The sequence below is a fragment of the Vombatus ursinus genome, unplaced genomic scaffold, assembly GCF_900497805.2.
Source record: "Vombatus ursinus unplaced genomic scaffold, bare-nosed wombat genome assembly UNPS02009205.1, whole genome shotgun sequence".
Lineage (NCBI taxonomy): Eukaryota > Metazoa > Chordata > Mammalia > Diprotodontia > Vombatidae > Vombatus > Vombatus ursinus.
In genome coordinates, this window is record NW_020948983.1 from 3,383,649 (window position 1) to 3,408,940 (window position 25,292).

The 25,292-nt window shown below is 37.0% G+C and overlaps 1 protein-coding gene across 2 annotated transcripts in view; it reads left to right on the forward strand.

Moving 5' to 3' along the window:
* The window catches only part of SHTN1 (shootin 1), a 117,995-nt gene that overhangs the window by 79,837 nt on the left and 12,866 nt on the right, over positions 1 to 25,292 (forward strand). The window contains exons 13-16 of one of the 2 annotated variants that reach the window (XM_027851679.1): positions 3,839 to 3,948; positions 8,231 to 8,284; positions 13,478 to 13,598; positions 19,081 to 19,273. In XM_027851679.1, coding sequence (XP_027707480.1) covers positions 3,839 to 3,948; positions 8,231 to 8,284; positions 13,478 to 13,598; positions 19,081 to 19,273 — 478 coding nt within the window. The remainder of the gene's footprint in view (positions 1 to 3,838; positions 3,949 to 8,230; positions 8,285 to 13,477; positions 13,599 to 19,080; positions 19,274 to 25,292) is intronic. The other variant, XM_027851680.1, reaches the window with a different exon arrangement.

Genomic DNA, 25,292 nt, shown 5'->3' on the forward strand with positions numbered 1-25,292 from the left:
ACATGACATTAGTCAATTTTACACAAATACTGCCCAATATGAAATCTCTCTGGCTCTGAAATGTTGATAATAGGGTTTATGAATAGAGATTTGATGTAGTTTCTTCACAGGAGTTTTGATAGTAACCCTGAACAATTAGTCCTTCAGGTACTGGTGAGGGGATCAGAAGGAGACTTGGGAACTGGGGCCTTCCCACTTTTTGTGGTCATTCCTGGAAATAGTAATGGCCTTAGAATGGCAGGGAGGCAGAATACTGGTCTGAGGATTATTGGATTCAGAGACAGCTCTGCCTTGGCAGTTTCTCATTGTTAACCAGCTTCCTTGATTATTCATTGTTAGCTGCCCCCCAACTATGCAATTTGAACTTGTCTCCGGTTTAATCTTGCTTTAGGATGATTATGTTTGTTTTTAAGTTTCAGTGGGGTCACTCAGAATAAAATGTATTCCTCCTGAAGCAGACTGTATCTTGAATATATTGTCTTCAACTGTACCCTTTAATAACACTAAAACATCTAGTATTCTAAATCCTCTCAATCTCTAAAAATAAAATTTTTTTTACAGTTCGCTGAAATGCAGCAATGCTTTCTTCCCAACTACTGTTGCCATTAGATTGTTGCTTTGTGAAACTAAGTAGAAGTATATATATGGAGTATAATTCTTTGATAGCTTCTGAAAATGATTTTGACACAGAGCACTGATGGGGCATTTTGATCTGTCCATGGTATTCTGAAAGGTACCTGAGAATAACTTTAAAATCATACTGATAGAAAGGATACATGGTACCTTACCAACACATGCAGATTAAACAGCATTCTCTGTGCCCTGATGGTGACTGTTTTTTTTTTTATAGAACCTTACACATAGTAGTTAGCACCATAAATATATGGAGTACATGAATGGGAGAATTTCCAGATTTCAACTGTGGAACTTCCTATTGTGTTCATAACTGGAGATTGAAATGTCTAGTCTAGGGTTCAATCTCAGCATAACTTGCATACTTAGAATTGCATGAGATACAACTGACCATTTGTACTGTGACTTCTTGAGTATAGGAGCCCATGGAAACTGGTTTCATATTGTTGTTTGGTGAAGTAACTTATGGGTCATGCAGAGAAAGGATTTTAAATCCAGTACATTTTGCTATGCACTGTACTGCCTCTAATTTTTCCAAAGAGTGGCACAGAATGATTTATGAATACAATAAATGACTGAATGAATAAGAAAAGATTCCCCATCCTCCCACCAATTACTAGATTTAGGGAATCCAATGAAATTCAGAAACTCATTCCCATCACCTCTAAGTAATAACAAAAGGTTATAGAGAAGCAAAAAAAAAAAGTTCTGATCACCTCTAGGTAATAACAGAAGGTTATAGAGGGTGGTTTTTTTTTTCTTATGAAGCTACTTATTTTTCAAGTAGGTCTTAAAAACTGAAGCTTCAATTAATTACATTGGGTTATTGAGTCAAGACTAACCTCACAGCATTATTTCCTAGGAAAATTTGATTATTTGGTGGGTAGTTCAATAATATTAGAATTGTCTTCATTTGTCATTTTTCTTTAATCTCCAGCATCCTGGATATTTCTTTTGTCCCTCTGATTACATGGTTTTGTGAGACAATTACCCACTTTATCATTACAGAAAGAATTACAGAATATTCCATGAGTTCTCTGTAGACTATTCTTCCGTATTTTATAAGCCACTTAATCACTTTGAAATTCATATAGATTGTTTTTGGCTAGTTCAACAGTGAACACAAATGAGGGTGAGAGAAAGAAAAAAATATGTTGTGTGTTTGTAGATAGATAACTTTAAACTTGTATTATATTTGTGTGGGTAATCTGGTATCTTTTTTTCCTTTCAGCCAGTTAGGCTTTTCTATTTGAAAAAAAAAAAAACCTGAGAAATTAAATTCTGGTTTAAAATCTCTATAGGATACAGATAGTTATGCATCTCTGAATCATCGATATTATCCTAACCAACAAGTGTAAGAGACTGTTTAAAATTCCTATTATGTTAGATGTTTTAGATGAATGAAATAGCTTTGACCATAATGTTCCATCTGTCTGCCTTAATTGGCTTTTGTCTTGTGTGATTAATTGGGCTTTAGTCATGTCTTCCAGAGTGCTGATGGGTTAGTAGGAAGTGTTTTACCATCAGTTGCCATGCAGTTTTTCCATTCTAATTCAGAATGATATCTTTTTTTTTAATTTAGCATTTTTGAGAAGCCACTTTTTAACTTTTCAATGAGTCATTTGTCCATAAAGGTACCAAAATGGCAGACCTGAGGTTTTTGGCATCCAATTTAATGCAGTTTCAGCAGAAGATATTAATTCTACCCATAATGATTCATTGGTATATCTCAGTGTCTTGACATCTTACGTCTGTGAACTAACTATACATTAAGGTGTCAGGAAAGTTCCAAGTTATAAGTAACCCTCCAGCCTTAGTATATACTTAGGTGACTACTGACCCACCATGGCTGGAATATATACATTGTCTTACTTTGTGAACAACAATATCTATTTATGAGATGATTAGCTGGAGTTAAGAGTTCCCTGAGACAGTAACAACATAAAAAGGCAAACCGCCCATTCTGAAGATAGAATCTGTTGATGTTGGCCTTGTTAGTACTGTGCTGTATCAGGGCCAACTGGCTTAGGCGTATGTATTCTTGTCGCAATTCAAAAACCGAGACTTTCAGATGTCTAAGGCATACCCAAATAAGCAAAATATTAAGGACCATTCAAAATCAGCTAATAACAAATACTTTGAAAGAATCCAGATTTGCTCATCCTATTTATTTGGAGTCAGAGGCAGTAATCTTCTTGCATTTGGACAGTCTGCAAATGATCTGCCTTTGTATAGGGCCTAGTAATTAATGTAAGCATAGCTTGACCTGTAAGTAGATTAAGACAAAGTACCAAATTTCAGCTTTGTAACAAATGGCCTTGAACTGGTAACTCATCTCAGGTACATTCACTGAATCTAGATAAATCTCAATTGATTTAATAATATTTTTATACCACAAAGGTTAGCCTACAGTATAGATGAACTTTCTTTTAAAATTTAATTACTTAATTGAAATCATTCCTAGTTTTATGTTTTTGTCCAATAGGAAATTTAAAATGCCCTCAACAGGCTTATGTGAATGTTTTATATTCATGTGATTCATTAGTAAAAGGTGGACATGGGGGGAGGGGAATAGATTTTACTTATTATTTGTTTGCTTTTGTCTGGATTTCCTCCAATGAGGAAAATATCTCTGATGTTTTTTCAGTCAAACCTTTGATACTTTCTCCTCCTTTGCACTAATTTCTTGGAGGGATGATATGTGACGTCTGCCAATAAGGTATAAAATCCCCTTCAAGGAAAAAAGGCATGATTATTTAGGATTAAGTGCAAAGTTGGGTTTAATAAGACCTGGAGAAATTCCAGAAATGAACCAAGTATTCAATAAAGTCTGTAATTATGCTGACAAATAGGGCAAAATTCATTTTAATTGTTTGATGTGGGGGAGTCATTATTGACTTAAATGCCTTAATTAAAATAAAAAACACAACAACAAAAGCCTTCCCATTTTTATGACTCAGCTCTGTTACAGAAACTTTGCTACCTGACTGCTGTTCACCTGAATAGCGTCATGGTGTTCAGTGACTCTTGGCATCTGAATAGTGACTGTGTGGTGTGGCACATTGCAATCTTTCTAAATCACAAATTGCAGAAAAGTAGCAATGGATTGAGAAGATAGTTCTCATTTCACAGCAGAAAATATTTCTTACAATTTTCCTGGGCTTTCTTCATTTGAAACTCAATGAAATGTGTTTTCTTTGAACAGCAGAAGAAGTCACAGACCTCAAGAGACAAGCAGTTGAAGAAATGATGGATAGGATTAAGAAGGGAGTTCATCTTAGACCAGTTAATCAGGCAACCAGACCAAAGGCCAAGGTATAGAGCAGCTAAATCCTCTTTCTTTTTTTCCTGTTTTGGTGCTTACTTTAGAAGTGAAAAAGGGAATATAGAGCAGTACCTTTGCAGAAGTGTCGAGGAACAGGACTGATGTAGATATTATAAGATAGTTGCATTATGTCAAGGTATACTTTTGTGCAGTTTTACTTTGGGGGTGGGCGGAACATGTTTTTGTTCCGTAGCAAACCCAAATCCATCCAGCATTCATGATATTCCAGTTATTTTTTTTTTTCCTTTTTAAAGCATAAGGACGTTAAAATTAGTTACCCCACAAACGAAAGACAAGATATGAGGTGGTCATCCCCATGATGTTTTCTGTTCCTTGCTTATTTGATTAAGATTCATTTAGGAAGTTTATCATGCCAGAAGAACAGAGATGGTTTTGTAAAACACTGAAAAGATCCAGAGTTGCTACTTTTAAAAAATTAAGTCATCAAATCTCTTCTAAGACAGAGGTGAAGAAAATATAGTTGAAGATTTTGTTAAATTATTTGGTCCAGAAGGCTCCCCACCTAAATGAATGAACTCTCAACTTTGAGATTCTATGGTACAGTGATTAACACCATACTCTTCTATTTGCTTTGTATTCCTGTCTCATTGAAATGATGCTGACTCTGGAATTTTTTAAATCACTTTGCAGGATCGTTTCGTCCTTTTAATTAGACATCTGTGGACACTTTTCTCTCTACCTCCCCCAATTTAAAAGCTTTTTCTTACCCTCAGGAGTACCTCTCTTTCCATGTAGATCTGTGCCTTTTAGGGTTAGCTGGGGTTCTGTTAGTATCAGATGTTTCTGTACCTACATTCAAACTATGTTTTACCATAAATAGGAAGCAAATTTGGCTAGGTTGATACCAGAGTGGCCACTGTGTGTAGGTCACCTCAAGAGAATAAGTAGGAGGGGGCAGCTAGTTGGCACAGTGGATAGAGCTCTGGCCTTGGAGTCAGGAGGACCTGAGTTCAAATCCAGCCTCAGACACTTGACACTTACTAGCAGTGTGACCCTGGGCAAGTCACTTAACCCCAGTTGCTTCACCAAAAAGCAAAATGGAGGGAGGGAGAGAGAAAGAGAGAGAGATTGAGGGAGAGAGAGAGAGAGAGAGAGAGAATAAGTAGGGAGAGGGAGAGCAATCTTCTATATTTTCAGCTTGGACTGATCAGAAAGTAACTTATCAAATAGAAAGTAACTGATTTCCACATAAGGACGTTCATTCCTCCTCTGATAACCCAAAAAAGCCAAAACAACTTCTTAACCAAGATATAGATTTTACAGCTGGTGAGATGACTTAGCCTTTAGACTAAAGCCCTCTGGCACAAGTAATTTCTATTGTTTTGGGCTCTTAGCTCGTGTCTGGTGATATAACAGCCAAAAAAAAGTACTTAACTAGGAATCAGGAGATCTAGGTTCTAGTCCTGCATCTGTCGCCCAGATTCAAATCTTACCTTTAATACAAACTTCCTGCATGATCCTGGGTGAGTCACTTAAAGTGCTTGGGCCTCAGTTTCCTCATCAAATGCAGGAGTCAAACTAGCTGGCTTCTGAGGGCCCATATTGTCCTAGACACCTGATTCTAATAGATACTAATTATGAATACTAGTCATGTTAACCTGAAAATTACACCACATTTTGTTTCTCAACTTATAAATAAAGTAGAAATAATACAGTCTGCGTACCTCACTGGGAGGGTTGTAGTAATAGTGATCAGAATTCAGTGAAAGCATCATAAAAATGAAAGGACATTTTTTAAAAGAATATTTTTCATAATTTAATAAACACAGCTACTCTGGAATAGATAAGCAAACCTCAACTATTGCAAAGCAAAAGTAATATGGTGACCCAAATAAATCTTAAATTATGTTGTCTAGGAAGAAATGTTTTTGTTTTTGTTTTTGTTTTTGTTTTTTTTGAAGTTAAGCTTATCGATATTTAGTTACGTTCCTCCCACCCCACTTTTGGTATGTCATCTTTCTTTTTTTTTCTTCTTCACTTGACTCTTTCAGCAGTTACACATTATTTAAAGTCAGTTCAATATCTGGAAAGAAACTGAACAACGATCAGTGGACTACTGGTTTTTTCGCTGGTAATAATTAACCTGTGTAGATTTAGTTTTGACTTAACTGGTCCATAATCTTTATTTCTTAATAACGTTCACGCTTGATGCATGCTAAAGTCCAGGCCCCTTTCTGCATTACCATCCCTGCTTTCCTGCAGTGCTAGAAGTGAAGAGAGTATATATTCCCAGCTGCCTTCCAGTTGGCTGGCTTGGGCAGTGAGTTCAAGAGCACCAGCTTTCTGGCTGAACAATTCGCATTCATAGACCTGCCTGGCGGCCACATTTTCTAAAATGAACTTGTGGGTGCTATGACTAAGCTAGTGTCTCCAAAGCTTTTGATTGGCACTGATGGCATGTGGCATCTTTAAGGAAAACTGTTGGCAGTGAAATTTTACTTCCTTTGCTCAGTTTGCATATAAACAACAACCTTCTCCCATTCTCTCTCTTCTCTCCCTCCCTCCTTCCCTCTCTTCCTCTGTCTGACTGTCTCTCTCCACTTTTTTTTTTTTCCACTGAGGAGGGTGGCTTTGAGGCCTCCTGTGTCCTTCAAGTAGAGGAACTTGCAAATTACTCTTAAAACCCACCATTTCTTGATTGGAGAGAAGTGTTTTTCATTTTTCCATGTCCAGAGGAAAGTGGTATAGTGGATAGAGTACTAGACCTGGAATTAGGAAGACCTGAGTTCTCAGCCTCAGCTCCTTCCTGGCTATCTATCCTTGGGCAAAGTAACTTAATTGTTATCTTCCTCAGTTTCCTCACCTATGAACTGGTGACAATAATAGCACCGACCTTCCACAGTGTATTTGTAAATTATTTTGCAGAGCTTAAAGTGCTATATAAATGATAGCTGTTATTACTATTAATATAATCATAATTACTATATTGGTTTTTCTTGATCACTACCTTCCTGTGAGAGGAAACAATAGGAAAGTTAGAGATCTTACACACTACCATCTTTTATGTGAAGGCCTCCCCATCAAAATTGACCATCATCAAGTGGGATGAATTGAGCATTAACAGGGATTTTGCTGAAGGTCCAAAGCTTCGTTAGAGTTTCAGATCCAGTCATCTTCACATTTCTCTCTTCCTTCATTCTAGTAAAGTGGAAAGAGCAGTACTGGGAGTTCTAGATTTTGGTCCCCACTCTGCGACTTTCTAGCTACATGACCTTGAACAACTATTCAAGGTTTCAGTTTTCATTTTGTAAAATCTAGAGGGAAAGAGGTTCCAGGTTTCCAAGGTTCCTTCCAGTGCTGCCCATTCTATGTTTCTCAATCTCTCTGCCCACTGTCCCTTCCCCATGAGACGAAGGGGCAGCAGTCACTGACAATCTGTGATTAAAAATAGTATTCAAGGGGAAGCTAGGTGGTGCAGTGGATAGAGCACCAGGCCAGGAGTCAGGAGGACCTGAGTTCAAATCCAGCCTCAGGCACTTGACACTTACTAGCTGTGTGACCCTGGGCAAGTCACTTAACCCCATTGCCTAGCCAAAAAAAAAAAAATAATAAAGTGTTCAGCTAGACCCAAAAGTAGTAGAGAGAATGGCATTGTGTCCTCTCGCTTGCTTCTTGTTCAATATGGCTCCTTCCCGTTCTTCTTGACAGGAAATATTAAGTAGCTAAAATGAGAAGGTGTTCCAAGGACAGTTCTGAGAAGACCTAAAAGAAATGTTTGAAGCTTATTATTTAATACATCCCTTTTGGCTGTGATGTTAATCAAATTAAATACAAAAACCAAATTATATGTACTTAAGTCCATTATCTTGTATTTGAAAGGCAGTGTAGTGTAGTAGACAGAGAAGAGCAGCTTTGGAATCAAGAAAACATAGGTTCCAGTCCCACCTCTGATAGAAACTGCTGCGTCACAAGGTCAAGTCAAAGTCAAGGCTCTCAGTGCTTCGGGCAAATATCCAAGTTAGAGGAGGTGGTGGTCTTTGACTTGGGTGGGGGCAGTTCACACTGCTTTGAACATAGCTGTTTTTTAGTTTTCCATTTAACTGTTCCATGGAAACACTAACATTTCTAATTTTATTTTTTTCTTGATCTAAAAAATGGGCCTAACAAAATGATGTAATTCATGTGTTTTGCCAGTATAACCCATAGCACCTTTTGACAAATGGATATTTCTGTGGCTTAATAGTTTTAAATTCAGAATAATACACCTGCTGTTTCTGTCTCCTCCCCACCCCTTTCCCCTTTTAATTATAGCCAGAATCTTCAAAAGGCTCTGAAAGTGCAGTGAATGAACTAAAAGGAATACTGGTAAGAACAAACCTTAGCTTATCTTCAATCATTCTCATTTAGTGAGGGATTAGAGGAAAGTGTTTTTATAAATCTGATTTTTTTTTTCTGAACAATTACATTTGATGTATGTTGAGACCTTTTATGAGGCCTTGTTTCTTTCTCTGATTATTTGCTTTGTGCCATATTTATTTTCCTTTTCTCTTTCACAGGTGTTAATAACATATCAAATAACACATTTATAGTTTCCATTCAAGAGTTAGCCCTAATCAGTTTTTTATACTTGTTACACTAAATTAGCAAGATGATTGTTTCCTATTCTTCCTCTTCTAATCCTAGAATTTCAATTTGAAGATAAAATGTTGACCCATATGTTAGAATCGTCATGCTTGTTAATTAACAGAAATACGCTAGGGCTTTGTAGAGAGATGGTAGTTTGCTTAGTGTATGAGAAGAAAATTCTGACATTCAGGTGGAAATTTGAGAATACCCCAAATCTGTTGGAAATAGGGTAACTCCTGAGAAATAGAGCAATTGTCACCCATTCTTATTTGTATTCTTTCTTTTTAACCTTTGATGATAAGTTATATTTTAAAAAAAGATTCATTTGTAAACAATTGAATTTATCCTCTAAAGGAAATTCAAAGATTTTATATTTTTAAGTTACTCAATGTCCTTATCTTTAGCCATTGTTCTCCATTCTATAGTTCAGGCATGTGTGTGAGCCATCACTGAATTTATAAATGACTGTTGCACTAGCCTGAACAATCATTGAGTTTTCAGTGGCAAACTCATTGCTTGGAAAATGGTTAGGATACGAAGGATTCTATTCTCAATACCAGTTATTATGCACAGTACGTCAACAAACATGGGGGCGGGAGGTGCAGGACTAAATACTCCTGTGTTTGTTGTTACTGTGCTAATTATGCATTTCATGCAGACATCCACATAATTGTCGTAAACAAAATTATTTTCATTAAGTCTGTCTTTAAATTGTAGACTTAACGCAAAGCAGCTCAATTATTTGCTTTAGTTTTAGGTGAGTAGGATTAGCTCTGAAGTGATGCATATCCCTGGTTAACAGTGGTGGTTTGTTCAACCTACAGAATAGCATATTTAAACTGTTGTAGAATAAATGTAGTTATCTAACAGGACTATTATGCAGAAAACTCTCTATTCAGTGTTCTACTAACTAGAACTTTCTGTAAGCCAGGACTCCTACATGTTCTGGTATGACATAATGGAAAGAATGCTGGAGCTTGGAGTCTGAAGACTTAGGTTCAGATCCTTTCTCTAGCACTTGACCATTGTATGATCTTATGCAAGTTAGACTACATTTCATCTCCTCTGACCTTCAGTTTTCTCTTCTATAAAATGGGGTTAATGGCAGCTCTTACTTATCTCACAAGGTTGTTGTGGGAAAGCATCTTTGAAACCTTATAGCCCTATAGGAGTATGTTATCATTATTGTCTATTGTGTAGCAATAATTGATACTAATGATAAGTGTCAGACAATATAAGATCCTAATTATCTGAATCTGAATTATCAAAGATTAATGAAAGTATATTTAGTGTAGTTTTTAAAGTATTATTGTATTTTCATTTAAATAAAAAACCTCAATCATACCTATTAGGGATATATGTCAACTCTAACAACTTGAATCTCTAATACCCATTTCCCAATAATGCTGGAAAACAGAGTTAACTTCCTATCAGTGGTGTTATGCTTAAGGCCTTTCCTCAGAAGTATGTACCTTTTTGAGGTAGGAATGTATGTGGAATAAATTTTATGTCCTCTAACATCCAATTTTGTGGATGTTAGATCCTTTGGATATTACGTCCTACATTAGGATGTAGAGCAGGCAGACTGCTCCAACAAAAATATTCTCTTATGACCAGCTACCATTCTCTTCCACCTTCCAACATCTAGGCTGAAGATTTTTTTTTTATCTTCAGAAGGTGAATCACTTTATTAGTTTAAAGAACCCCTTCCCAGAATACTTACTGTGTACATTCAGGCCAGCATTGTCACTAGGAAATGCTACATTCACCAAGTTTTATACTCTTTGCTCCTATTTGTTATCAGGCCCATGTTCCATTATTATTAAATGACTGCTGTCATAAAATCTGACTAGAAACTATTTTTTTTCCCCACTCCCAACCTCATTAATGCTAATGGGGTTTGCAATCACACATTTTATGTAGTTATGTTCTTTCAGTTCTTTAAAGTTCCTTTGAAGAAGAAAAAGTGTACAGAAGACATGGAATTTCCTTGAAAGGGGAAGCAGTAAATATTGAAGCCCAATAGTGTTTTATCCTTTTGGGCCAAAATGGTCATAAACATCCGTGAACAATGTAGGGCAAAAGGGAAAGCTATAGTTCTGCTCATCAGATGGTGCTATAGAGATCTAGGTCTTGAAATGCAGTGAGTCCTTGGCTGTGAAAAACATGGTAGCATTCAGGCCTGCTGCTCATAGTCAGGTCATGGATTATTGGCAGGTGCATAGTTGAAAGAATTTGAGGAACCTAGCTCTATTCTAAATAGGACAGAGAGCAAATTATTTTTTAAAGCTTCTGTATGAACTTAGACCATTTTCCTAAGCTCATTTCCACATAATTTTTAAAGTTACCTTTACTGTCACTGAATTTATTTGTCATTGAATTGTAAGAATTTTGAAAACCAAGAAACATTTTTTTTTTAGTCATTTGAAAGCCACTTTACACTGTCAGATGTTAAGGGGTTTTTCAGTTAAAGAAATGACATTTTCAGAGGGTAAATTTATGATCTGTAGGATGAAAGGATTGGCCCTACTGGCCCTATGAGTCTGCAATTTCAAGTCAAGTCAACAAATATTTATTAATATTATTAATTGCCTCATATTACAAATGAGTAACAGATAAAAAACTTGATGTTTTTTAATTGCTTCCCAAGTACAAATGTGAGTTATATAATGACATCTCTTTTCATTTAGTATTGTTATTTTTTAGTGTTCTTAGTTAAACCAAATGTATTGACATTTTGATGAAGGAAGAGATCTTGGCTTTGAGAAATCTGGAGTCTACTAGGAAATAAAATTCTCAAGCCTTGAATTTTGTGGGGGTAACTCAGATATTAAAAAAGAATGAATGTGGGAGAATGTTTCTGTGATCCAGACAAAAATCAGTGACTTGGATGGTCAGAGATAGCATTCTTATCAGATTTGTAAATGACATAAAGGTTTGTTTGCATGCGTGTGTGCGTGCGTGCATGCATGTGTGTGTGTGTGTGTGTATGAGAGAGAGAGAAAGAGAGAGAGAGAGCGCACGAGCATTTATTAATCACTTAATATGTTCTAGGTCCATAGTGCTAGGTGCTGGGGATACAAGTACAAACAAGCAAAACAATCTCTGTCCTTGAGGAGTTCTCATTCTATTTGAGGAAGATGACAAGTACACGGAAACTGGGAGTGGAGATGGGGAGCAGGAGACAAGTCTACGAGCAAGGACATTAGGGTTAGGTATACAGCATTGTATATGCAGTAAAGTGAATTGTCTTTTCTGTGAAACTGCCTGTCATAATCAGCACATGGTAATTATTTCGACCTACACAAAATAGTGTATATGATACTCTTCTAAATGTGCCCTCTGGATTTTTTGGTAGTAAGTATAGACTTAATATCTATAAATGTATTTCCTGAAACAAGATTCTTTTAAAAATTAGAAAGTGGCTGCTGCTTAAGTATCTCCAAAGTCAGCATCTGCAGATCATGCATCTAAAAAGAACGTGACTCTTCTTTAATTAGCTTGGTTTGGGTTTGCCAGTGGGTTGGCATTCTGATCCCTTTAATCAATGAAAAAATTTCCAACCAGAATGGCAAAATAGCTGCACAGTTTGAAATTTCTTACCATTTATTTTATAAGCAATTTTGTGTTTGATAAGATTTTTTTTAAATGGGGGCGTTGAATAGCTTGTGCTTAATTCAAGGTTGAAAAGGCTAGACTTATGTCATGATCGACCAGTGATGATAGTAACTTCATTCGAACTTTAGCACTAGAAATTTCAAGTGATGAAGAATTACCATTTGGGTAAATAAATGATGCAAAATTTAGTATTCACTATAATCAAGTCAGCATTGTGCTTTTAGAAGTCTTACCTGTAACAAAGGTGAGGAAAACTACTTGTAGAAAACAGTAGGCATGACATGAAAAATAAAATGGGTTGGTGGGTTCGATTTTTGTCATCTTGGGATACATTCTTACATATAAATGTAAGGAAAAACAGTAGGAGGTGTGTGTGTGTGTGTGTGTGTAGTTGTGTGGTTGTGTATTTAATGGCTGTTTGTTAGGATGTTTCAATTGATCTACATTCAGAAATCTCACTACAGAGGAATCGGGCCAAAGGATCTTAGAGTTACTAGGTCCTCTCTGTCTTCCTTGAAGCCACAATAAACACTGATGGTGGGAAGGACAACTTTTGTACCTTCTACTTCTTCCAGAATCTTTTGGTCTTTGGATATATTCTAGATCAGCTCCATTAGGAAAAATGGGATGAAGACCACCTTCTTCTTTTCCTTCGTCCCCTAACACCCTCTCCCCCAGCTCCCGCCAAAGAGCTATATTGCTTCTTTTTCCAATTCTCACCTGAATCATGGTGCATTTGATGCAACCTCTCTTCTGGTAGTCAGTTTGAGGTTGTGATAGACTTCCTTCAGCAATAACTCCACTTGCTTTGAGCAGCCGTGAATCCAGAGTCATTGTGTTTAAAGGATCAGCTGCAGTTTTTATTTTCAAGTACCACAAGGATTTGGGTTCCTTGGCACATGGCTGCCATGTCAAGATGTGCTTCTCTGCAAGGTGAGTTCATCACATTTGTTCTCTTCCACATTGGCTCCACAAACATCAGAAATTGAACCATTGACGTACAGAACTTTTCCATCATTGAACTTCATGTAGGAAGTCGTTCATAAAGAAATACAGTTGTTGTCTTCTTTCCATCCACATCTTCAGTAGCATCTTTTAACTTCATAAAAAGATCATAGGAAAAAGAAATCCTCACGATGTTAAGCGGAATTCACATCACTTTTTTTTTTCTTTTGGTTCTGTGACAGATACTTATGTTTTGTTTCTAAATTCCATTTGAATTCTGGTAATGATTTTGTTGTTTGAATTTATAAATTTCTCTGTGTTGTATTAAGACATTAATCTTTTGTTTGTTTTGTTTTGTTTTTACTTTAGGAGACACTTAACACATCTGCTAGTTCAAGAAACTTAAAATCTCTTGATACTGAAAACAGTGAAACTGAGTTAGAAAGAATTTTACGGCGCAGAAAGGTGACAGCAGAGCCAGATAGCAGTAGTAAGCTGGTTTGAATTCTTCACAATCCTACTCTTCAATTTCTGTATATCTGTCTTTAAATTAGTTCTTTAAATATGAAGTAATCTCTTCCTAATTATTGAATGAATTTTCTAATGTGAGTGAGAAGTATTAGATGGACATGTGAGGAAGTTAAGACCCAGAAAAGTGAGTCATTTCCCTCTCTGCCTCGGCAAAAGGGGGCAATTGGATTGGACAGTCTCCAAAGTCCATGCTAGCTCTAACATTCTGTGATTAATATCATTACTGGTAATGACTCACATTTATATGGTGCTTTCCATATATTATCATGTTTATCTTCAAAATAATCTTGACTAGTAATATATGTTTTATTACCTTCATTTTACCGACGAAGAACAGAAACTCAGAGAAATGATGTTCTTTGCCCAATGTCACAAGACTAGTAAGTAGCAGGACAGGATTCATCTGAACCCAGGACATTTGATTCCAAACATTTCTCACTGCAACATGATGATTCAACAAACCCAGATATAGAAATACTTTGGATATCTATCTTGCATATTCAAAAATTATATAACCATTTTACACAAATTAAAGTTTTATAGGTCAGGTCATGTTTTAAAGGCATTAGACCAATTTGCTGATTAGGGGAAATACAGTATGCCTTTGAACAAGTCACTTCATCTCTCTAAGCCTCAGTTTCCTCATCTGTAAAATGAGAATATTAGAATAGACTTTTTCTAAGGTCTCATCCAACTCTAAAATTTGTGATTCCATAGAATGAAAGACAAAAAAACCCTCAGTTCTTAAGACTTTGAAGCTGCCTTTAAGATTTTTTTGTCGTTGCTACACAAGAAATTAACCATCACCTATTGCAAATTCTCTGAAATTTTTTTAAGTGGTCAGTGAATCATAGTTGCTACAGGATGAGAGTTGAAATCATCAGGGCATTGAGACATTTGAGAAAGCAAAAATTAAAGTAACCAGATTATGTTGAGAATTTAAGCTTTTATCTAATCCAAAATTATTCTAGTTACAATTCTAGAATGTCAGAGTTGCAAGGAACTTAAGTGACCATCTGGTCCAACCATTATCTTAAGCCTGAAAACCCTCTATGGCATCTCTATTAGAGGTCATCTTCCATTTGAACATAATGGTTTGATCAAACAGATGATTCATTCTAAGCAAGTCAAACTGCAATATAATTCTCTCTTTAAAAAAAAAACAAACTAATTTTTTTTCCATAAAAAGGAGGAGGGTATACAACTAGTTGTATATCTTTTATTTTGGCATAAAAGTTATAGTAATAAAATTCTAAAAGAATAGGAAATCAATCAATAAGTATTAAATACCTGTTATGTGTTAAGCACTAAGCCAAGCATTGGGGATACAGGTAGAACCAATGAAACAATAGCTGCGTTCCTAGGAGCTGACATTCTAATGGTGAGGATAACAAGTACATACATAAATATATATAGTACATATATAAATATATGAAGTAAATACAATGCAAAGTAGTTAAATACAAGGTATTTTGGGAAGGAGGACACTTAGAAGTTGGGGTGATCAAGAAAGGCTTCATGTGACAGATAGTGCTTCAGCTGCTTCTTGAAGGAAGAGAGGGTTTCTGTGAGACACAATTAAGGAGGGACTATATTCCAGGTGTGACAGATAGCCAGTACAAAGATAGGTGGTCATATGTAGTAAGACCCAGAGAGAAGGCCAATTTGTCTGGATTGTACCGAGTAGGAGGGGAAGTCATGTCCATTGAGATTAGAAAGATAGGGTGAGACCAGGTTATGTAGGGCTTCAAAAGCATAAATAGAGTAGTCACATGGTCAGATCACTGCAGAGGAGGGCTCAGGTGCACGAGATGTTTTTAAGGTGGAAGTGACAATATTTGGTAACTGACTGGATATGTGGGGTGAGGGAGAGTGAGGAGTAGAGAGTTATGCTAAGGTTACAGTAAGGATGGTGGCATCTTTGACAGAAATAGGGAAGTTCGAAAGGGAGGAGGGTTTAAGGGGAAATATAATAAGTTCAATTGGGACAAGCTGAGCTTGAGTTCCCTCTGAGACATCCAGCTTGAAACGTCCAATAGGCTGAAGCTTAGGGGAGAGGCTGGAACAGAATATAGAAATCTGTAATTTAGCTGCCTTAGAGATGATAGTCCAACTTATGGTTGCTCATGAGTTTACCAAAAGATGGAGTGTAGGGGCAGAGGAAAAGAGAGCCTAGGAGAGAACCTTGGGAAACACCTACTATTAGGGGGAGTGAGATAAATCAATAAGTATTTATTAAGTGCCTGTGATGTGCAAGGCACTGTGTTAAGCCCTGGGAATGCAAAGAAAAGCAGAAGACAGTTCCTGCTCTCAAAGAGCTCGAGGCAGGGATGGGGGGCAGGGGGAGGGACACAACATGCAAACAGCTCTGTATCAACAAGATCTATGCAGGATAAATTAGAGGGAATCAGTAGAGAGAGGGCATTTACACTAAAGAGGATCAAGAAGAGCTTCTCGTAGAAGATGGGATTTTAGTTGTGACTTGAAGGAAGACAGGAGGCAGAGATGAGAAGGTAAAATATTCCAGATATGGGGAAAGACCAGAGAAAATGCCTAGAATCTGGAGATGAACAGCTAAGGGACCAGTGTCACTGGCCCACAGAGGGGGTAGAGGGAAGTAAGGTATAAGAAAATTGGAGGAAGATAGGGGGACAGGTTGTGAAGGGCTTTGAAAAAATCCTCTGAAAAGAGGATTTTCTGTTTCATCCTGGAGGTGGTAGGGAGCCACTGGAGTTTATTGAATAGGGGCTGATGTGGTCAGATCTGCGTTGTAGGAAGATTACTTTGACAGCTGAGTGGAGGATGGGGCACAGTGAAATGGATGATGAGTAAGGAGTAAAAAGGAAACTGAGGAGTAGTCAGACAGATAGGAGGAGAAAAACCCAAAGAAGAGTTTCCAGAAGGAGGGGATGATCAGAGAGGGAAAGAAACCTATTTCTCTCATGATAGCAGTTATTCCCATTGGGTTTCTTTACCAGTTTTACTGCTGTTGATGATTTCCCTAAAAGAAACTAAGTTAATGGAGTTTAAACGTAGGGAAACACTTAATATTTTGATGTTTGATCAGTCACTGAAAAAGTACCTTGTACTTTGGGGAAAAAGCACATCTGTGCCTCTTCTGCTGGCTAATGTAGAAGTTTGTTGAGCTCTCTATCTCTACCCTTTACTGTTGAGATTTTCACCTTGGATTTTGCCTAACTTACTGTTATACTTTCAAAGTCAGTTTTGCTCCACTGCCTCCAACCCGCTATACTAACTGAATACTCCTTGAACTTTTGAATTCCAAAATCTTAACAGTTACACCCTTCCTCAGAGTATGTTTGAAACCTGAATGAAGTAAAACTAGATTCCTGTTTCTGAGTGTGACTATCACTCATATAAGCTGTTAGCAAGATTGTTAGCTTTTAACTGGGTTTCTTGCCTCTTCCATGTTGCTATTTCGGCAAGATGATGACTTTTTAAAAGCAACCATTGAAGAGGTATCAGAAAGACAAACATTGCATTTAAAATGCTTCTCAGAAAGTTGTTTTTTTCAGTAGAAATGAAAAGTTTTCCAGTGTGCTAATGAGGAGATACAAATGCAGTGGAAAGAATAAGAGACTGCATTGTACAGTGGCTTTAATGCCAGACTTGGCATCAAAAGACCTCGGTCCATATTCCAGCACTATTACTTATTACCTTTGTAACCTTGCACAAGTCAATTGCCCTCTCTGGATTCCTGTTTTCTCCTCCATTATATGAGGAGATTGGACTGGGTCATCTCTTAGGTCCCAGTCAGCTCTGTATCCTATGAAACCTGCTTTTAATTGTGTAGAGGATGTCAGGAGCAAATTTACAGGCATGGTGAGAATTAGAAGAAAAAGGACTCTTTGAACTCCCTCCATCCCCTAGAAGCAATTGGAGGAACTTACTGAGATTATATCCTGACAGGTGTGTTTGTCTGTAGTGAGAAGGAAGTGGATATCACTATGTACAGTGTGTTATTCCGCACACAAAAGCTTATGGAAAGGTAAAGATGTATTCAAGTGTAAGGTGACGGGCAGAAAACAGGAGGATTATAATAAGAAATACACAGTTAGGGCAGCTGGGAGCAGGGTTGAGGCTAGTAGGACCCAAATCCTAAGTTGCAGCTGGTCTCCTCCAGTGGTCTGTTAAAATGTATTTTCCTTTAAAACACTTCATATGGCTCTAATTGTCATTCCCACATTTTACCTAGTAATTTGGTCTACAAAATTGGTCTTTCAGAGAGCAGCAAGTGCCTCTCAAAAAACATTGGGAAGCTTATAAGGATGAAGAAAAGTCCAACTTACCCATTATGTATTTTTTTTATTTCTTTTTAGATGTAGGAAAAGCAAGGGCTCGCCTACTCCCCCTCCTCCTTTATAAGGCTTCAGTTACGGGAATGAGCAACAGGAACTAGTGTATTCAGAAATGGGGAAAGAGAAATGCAGATTAGATGGCTTAAGGCAGTCTCCTTCTAGCTATATTCACTCTTTTATTGACCTTAATACCATCTCTTTATTTTCATGCCCACAACCTGAAGGGCAAAGGGAAATCAGGATACTTAATTACCTCACCTAATTCATTCCTACCCTCTCTTTAAGATAAAGAAGAAAGGGCCATGCTTTCTACAAAGGCTGGTGCTTGCCCATATTCTTGTGATGTGGATCTGGCCTATCCAGGGATTTTATAAGTTTTCAGGGACAAAAACAAGCAAAGGCTATAAAATTCTACTGTGAGGAAAATTGGCTAGATAGCATCCTTTAACATAAGGCTAGAAACGCCCCATGTTGATGCTTAATAAATATTAATAATAATGCATGCAATAATGATTATAGTAGCCAACTAAACTAAATCCTATTCTGTAGTTTTTGGATACCTTGCTAGAGATCAAAAAAGTCTAAACCTCTTTATTTATCCCTTAATTTCTTCACCCACTGTCTCCTTGTAAAGAGGAAACAAATCCACTTACTTCTCATTCACATTGAAAATGGAAATGTTTTCTAAAAGTTGTTTTATATTAGAGAAGCCTTATGAGCCATTTAAAAGAACCTTTTGAAGTTTTTTCCCTTTTCCATTAAAAATGAGGAGCTGTGTTATGTGAAGAATCAGCTTTTTGAAGGATATAGGGTTGCTTCAAGGAAGGCTGTTAGTAAACTCACAGAGTGCTCAGGGAAATGCCCAGGTGAACTTTCAAAGGACAATACAGAAATCCTGGATTTGGTCCCTCAGCACCACTTTGAAAGCAACAGAACCATAGAAGGAGAGCACATTTCCAATAGGAATGTTTTTTTCAGAATGTCCTTGAGATTTCAGCTGTTCTATATACAGCAAACCTATTTGACCAGCCCTAGGCATTTTCAGCTAATCTGTTTTTCAATACCCTATGCGGAAAGCATAACCCACGATTGTTAAACTGTAGGTATGTGTTTGGTTTTAAGGTCCAACGGGGATATTAGCCACTTCAGAGTCCAAATCCATGCCAGTGTTGGGTTCTGTATCCAGTGTAACAAAAACTGCATTGAACAAGAAAACTCTGGAGGCAGAATTCAACAGCCCGGCCCCCAAAACACCTGAGCCAGGTGGAGGGCCTCATAAACTGGAAGGAAGCACAAGTCCCAAGGTTACACTTCAGTAAGTAATGATGCTCTTTCTTCTGTAGTATGTAGCAGAATTTGTGATTACTGATTTATTACTCTTGTTTGTGTTTTTTTTCCTTTCTGGAAAGTACTCTAGATAGTCAATACGTCCTTGAAATTATACAGTTACTTCCTTTAGCATCTCCTCTTTCTTCATTCAAAGAGTCATGTTCCAATGATAGACAAGAATTGCTTTGTTGAGTCCCTTCGAGGAATGATGTCATTCAGGGCTGATGGAAAGTACTTCTTCCAGGTGAATTCCTTTCCTTAAATTGAATCGTAGCCAGTTTCTTCCAGATAAAAGTTTGACCTTAAAAATCCTGGGTGAAGAAACAACTTAGCTTGTCTTAGGTTACATTTCCCATCTAAGGGGATTTAATCATTTTTTTCAAGATTTATATATTTAATTCACCCATCTTAAGTTGGTGCCTGACCAACTCAAGAAAACACTAGATAGATGTCCAAGAGATCTGTTTTAAAATGTCTATTTTCACATCTTCATTTTCCAACCCTTGGAGAAGATTTACCAGCAGAGAACACTGAGCTATCCCAAAAGAGAAAATAGGTTAGGTAAAGAGATGTGGTTCAACAGACCTGGATCTTCAAAGTGCCACTGTCAGCTTCAGGGAGTTAATCCTGCTACAGAAGTCTATGTTTCCAACAGATCCGGTAGAGGATCATTTTGTTTTCTAACAATGCCAGCCTCTTTTCGAAATTAGTCTACAGTTTTGCTTCAGTTCTCTTGCCAGGATGTCATCTGGCTTGTCACTTAAAGAAAAGGAAGTAGGTGAGACAAATCAGATCAGCAGAATATTGTAATCATGGTTAATTAAACCTCTGATTTCCTGTTCCACCAGGAGAGAAAGGACCCTCTTTTTGTACCTCGTGCTGTCTTTCTTAGTTCAAAGGGTGAATCCTGGACAAATGAACTGGAAATTCAATTTGGATCTATTTTTGCCAAGTGGTATTTTTTTTCCCACTGCTACATTCTCTTATTGGTGTTGTTAACTTTTCTCTACCTCCCTGTCTCCTCCCCCCACCCTTTTTCAGAATGAAAGACCTTTGCTGACTTACAGTTTTAGCTAATTTAATTGTGTTTCCAAAAGCACATTTTTTTTCCCCTCCAGGAATGTTTCCCATCCTTTTGACTGGAATCATTTAGACAGAAAGATGATCCATACTCAACCTTCATCTTTCTGTTTAAATTTGTTTAACACCTAATTTGGCATCAACAATCTGGCTGCATTGGAACCGATATCTAGACACAAAAGCCACTGGGTTGAGACAAGTTAGTTTCTGAGAAATGCTTCAGTGTGTGTGTATAGATTTTTTTTTCCCTCTACCATATTACACAGATAATCTTAATCAGAAAATACAGCAACTCCTTCCACCTTTTGTCTGCCTTTTATTCAACAAAAGTAAGTGGAAATTACATTTCCAAGAAAGGAAATGAAATAATTGCAGGCCCACGGTCTGCAGAATGTGTGGTGAATTGACAGTGAAAAGGATCCGTGTGTTGACAGACACAGTTGTTAGACGTTTTAAAGGCATATGTGAAGCTCAATTTATTTCTCATCCTGCCTGTTCAATGACTGCCTAAGAGACACATTTCAATTTAATTTACCTACTTAAAGCACTAGTATAAACACTGTGTATTGCTGTGTTAACTTTTCAACTTTGTAACCTAATGCTTGATTATTTAGTTCTTGACATTCTTTAGCTGAAATGACTAAATAGCATGTATTTTTCATATTGACAGTCAATTAATGAATAACTGCACCTTCCTGAAAAACCCATTTCTTAAGTACAGTTACTCTACTTAAACAAGTCCAGGGATTTTTTTTTTTTTAACATGGTAATTATTCACTTCCCCAACAGGCAGAGCTCATCCATTTGTGCACAGTCTGGTCCCTTAGCATCTAAATGAAGTTTAACCTAACAGTGACATGTAAGACCCAAAGGTGAAACTACACAGTGTTTATTTATTTATTAGTAGTACTTCATGAATTCTGTGTTTATTTATTAGTGGTACTTCACAAATTCTGGTTTAACCACTAGACATTCTGGTCTCTTTTTTAAGTTGTATGCCTGGGGGATCTTGTTCTTAAATTAGAATCTGAGGAGGACCTGAGTGTGAATTCTTACTCTGCCTCTTCTCTTTCTGTGTGACCTTGAACAAGTCACAGACTCTGTGGTACTCACCATCCTCTTTTATAAAAGGAAGGCTTGAACTAAACTGTCTCTGAGTTCCATTACAACTCTTAAATCTCTCCATCTTTGTTTCTTGGCTCCAAATTAAGATGTTTCTATTGCCTAGCAGCATAACGCTTAATTGACAGAGTATTTTAGGTCATGCTTCTAAGATAAAAAAGGAAATTATTAAAGTTTACTTACATCATCTATAGACCATCTGCTTCATTTTGAATGTTGGTAGTAGCAATTCTGGATAGTATAGAGAACCCCACAGCTGTGTTGGTGGGAGAGTCAGCATGGTAAGAGCCTTTCAGGCCAGCAGACTTGGGGTCAGACTTACTTCAGGTCCTGTGTACTTCCCTGAACCTCAGTTTTCCCAGCTATAAAATGGGCATAATAACAGTTGAACTACCTAACTCATACAGTTGTTATGAAAAAAGTACACTTGGGAAACATTTTTAAAGAATAGTTATTGTAAGTTATTGTTATTTGCCATGTTATTATCATCAGCCTTTGTTAATAGCTAATATGATTTTTATTACTATCATATTACTGTTGTTATTAAAATCATAGAATCAGCCTAATACAGTGGAAAGAATATTATACTTGGAAGTCTGAATGTAGACTGCTTCTTATAATTATTGAGTCATAAGGGCCTTGATTAAATGGATGCAGTGGATTCCGTGGAATATATCCATCCCGTGGATCCAGTGGAATCCAAATGGATTCCAATATGAAGTTGTTGGATTCCTCTTCCCCACATGCTACTTTGCTAAAAAAAAAAAGAGAGAGAAAGAGACACAACCGCATTAGCAGAAACAAGAAGCTTATTTTAAGGAATTATTGATGAAGACTTGCTGGTGATGCCCTTCCCTTGGTACAATTTCATCTGAATCCCTAGAGCTGCTTCTGCCGGCCTTTACAATAATAGGATCAAGATTTGCTGCCCCGAATCTGATCCTGGGACAGAGAGTTTGCCATCCTTTTCACGCGGCTGTCAGTCAGTAACATTAAAAACGTTCAGCTTTGCAGCGCTGAATGAACCCAGCATTGAGCGGCTTATCTATTAAGAGTTCACATCCGGCCTGTGTGACCCTCAGCAAGTCCCTTAACTTCTCTTAGTCTCAGTTTCCTCATCTGTAAAGTGGGCATAACATAGCACCTATCTCCCAGGGTTGTTGTGAGAATCAGATGACATAATATTTGTAAAATACTTTGTAAACCTAAGAGCACTATATGAATATGAGCTAGTATGATTTTTATTACTATCATATTATTGTTATTAAAATTGTAGGATCAGCCTAGTATGGTGGAAAGTGCATTATACTTGAAAGTCTGAAGACCTGGGTTCAGATCACAGCTCTGTCCCTTAAGTAGCTGTGCAACTAAGGACAAATCATTTCTTTGAGCTTCAGTTTTCTCATCTGTAAACTAGGGTGATGATAGTTGCAGAACCCATTTCATAGGATTGTTGTGAAGGGAATTGTTTGTAAACAATAAAATATAAATTTAAAAATATGCTGCCGTTAGTTAATCATTTAGTTCATCCTTCTTCTGAGACAGCTAAATGGCACAGGGTTGGAATCAGGGAAATCTGAGTTCAAGTCAGGCCTCAGATACTTCCTAATGGTATGGCCCTGGGCAAGTCATTTAACCCATCAGCCTCAGTTTCTTCATCCCTGAAATGGGGATAATATAACACCTAATCTCATAGGATTGTTGTGAGGATCAGATGAGGTATCATCTGTAAAGCACCTGGCAAATTTTAAACTTCTTGTTGTTACAGCTGCTGCTGCTGTCACCACCACTATAACGTGCAAGTCTTTGCAAAGCATTTGAGATGAGATGATATATTTTCATGATTTCCTTGCAAGACTGAATTAAAGTTAGCACCATTGTGACCATTTTGTCAAAACAAGTACAACCATGTGTAAGGGACCAAGACTATTTTAATACTTTTTACAAAATGTTTACATTACTTATTATCTCATCCATCAAGCATTACAATTATTTCTATGAGATTTTTTTTTTCTTCTAGTGAAAGCATATGAACATTATAATATATATGAACAACATAAAGAAGATCACCATTTTCAAGGACTTTATGAATATTCTTTTAAGTATGGTGCCGTTTCATTGTAATCATATGATAAAGACAGATGAATTTTATAAATTTAGAACAGCTACATTAAAATTAATTACTTCAAACTATTTGAGGGAATTAGGGAAGACCAGTCCATGTTAGGGAAAAGTTTAAATTATAAGAACTTAGAAAATAAGAAATGTCATTTTATTACTTTCCAAAATATGTAATAACTAAGACTAAGCTAATGCAGTGATGCTTACTCTAGAGGTCCGGTTTTCATGATTAAATCAGAGGAGTTTGTAATTAGCATGTGGGGACAATTTGAGATATAAACAGGAGAGGGTAAAAAGGAAACAAACTGGATAAACCATTTTTTTGAATGGGGTTGTTTTAGACACTTGGGGATCAAGAGATAGCACTATTAGGATTTAAATAGATGGAGAAGACAAATTAGGCACTTGATAACAAAAAAGACAAAAGTTTTTGGAGTGAAGAAAGGAAATAAAAGGCCAGTCATACTCCAGTGTGTTGTTTTAAAAGTGGTGTTAGTATTTATGTCAACAGCCACTCACAAATACTTAGAAAGCTCCAGAGGTTTTGTTTGTGTATCACTTCATATTTGTTTTGGTTTTTTTTTAAAGGGTTCCCACATTGCATTGTATCATTTGCTCCTAATACATATAGTGTCTTATCCCTTATACTGGCATAAAAATACACAGTGATAATTTTGATTTTTCCCTCCCATCATCACAAGGGACATAAAAGGGAGAAATGTGGTTAAATTGTACCAGGAGTGAATGAAATTAGATTTATAGAAAGAACAAGCTGATTAAAGGATAGGGGATACTGAAACAGGTTTCTCCCCAGAGATGAACAGGAATAACTTAATAAACACTGAAAGAGAACTCTGTGGGATGGTTTACAACTATCTGCTTCCTTCTGACCTCTGAGTTCTCCATCCGAATGACTTTGTAGCCGTTGCCCAGTTTTGTTCGTAGGTGAGGGGGTGGGGAGGGCCTGATTTTTAATCCAGATCAGTCAATTCCTAACCACACTCCTGGGTTTCCTCTTCTCTTTCTTTCCTTCTCTGTAACTGGCCTAGAACAAATATAATTAGAAGGTAAACTTGCTAGGGAAACAAAGCAAAACCAAATTACTTATCACTCTAAAACCTCGGGAATTCAGACTACTTGAGAAAAGGCCAGAATGGGTTAGTAAAAAGTCTGTCATAAAATAATTGGATAGAAATCCAGTTGTGATCAATTTCAAGTATGTAAAATATTCTCAAGCTGGAGTAAGAATGTAGCATAATCACAGGATCGTGCATTTAAACGTGGAAGGCACCTTTCAAGTTACCTGATCCAACCTGCTCTTTTCACAGATGAGGAAACCAACCCCCTGAAAGATTAAGTGACTTGCCTATTTACATATGTAGACGTGTCAGAGCCAGGATTTGAACTGAGGTCTGTTTGACTCCAAATCCACTCCCCTTTCCACTGTGCCCTACTGCCTTCAGTCTTCCTGGATAGACAGTTAACATTTCTTGAAATTGTCCTCCTGTTCATATTGGTGATTACCTAGAAGCTTTTTTATTTCTGCTGATACTATAAAGGTCAAGCCTCTGTTTGAATCATTACAGATTTGAAATTAGTGAGTTTATACTCACAAAACCAAAGGGAAAAAGCTTGTTGATTTTAATTGTCGACCACTGTGGGCTGTCTGTGCTTCCCATTCC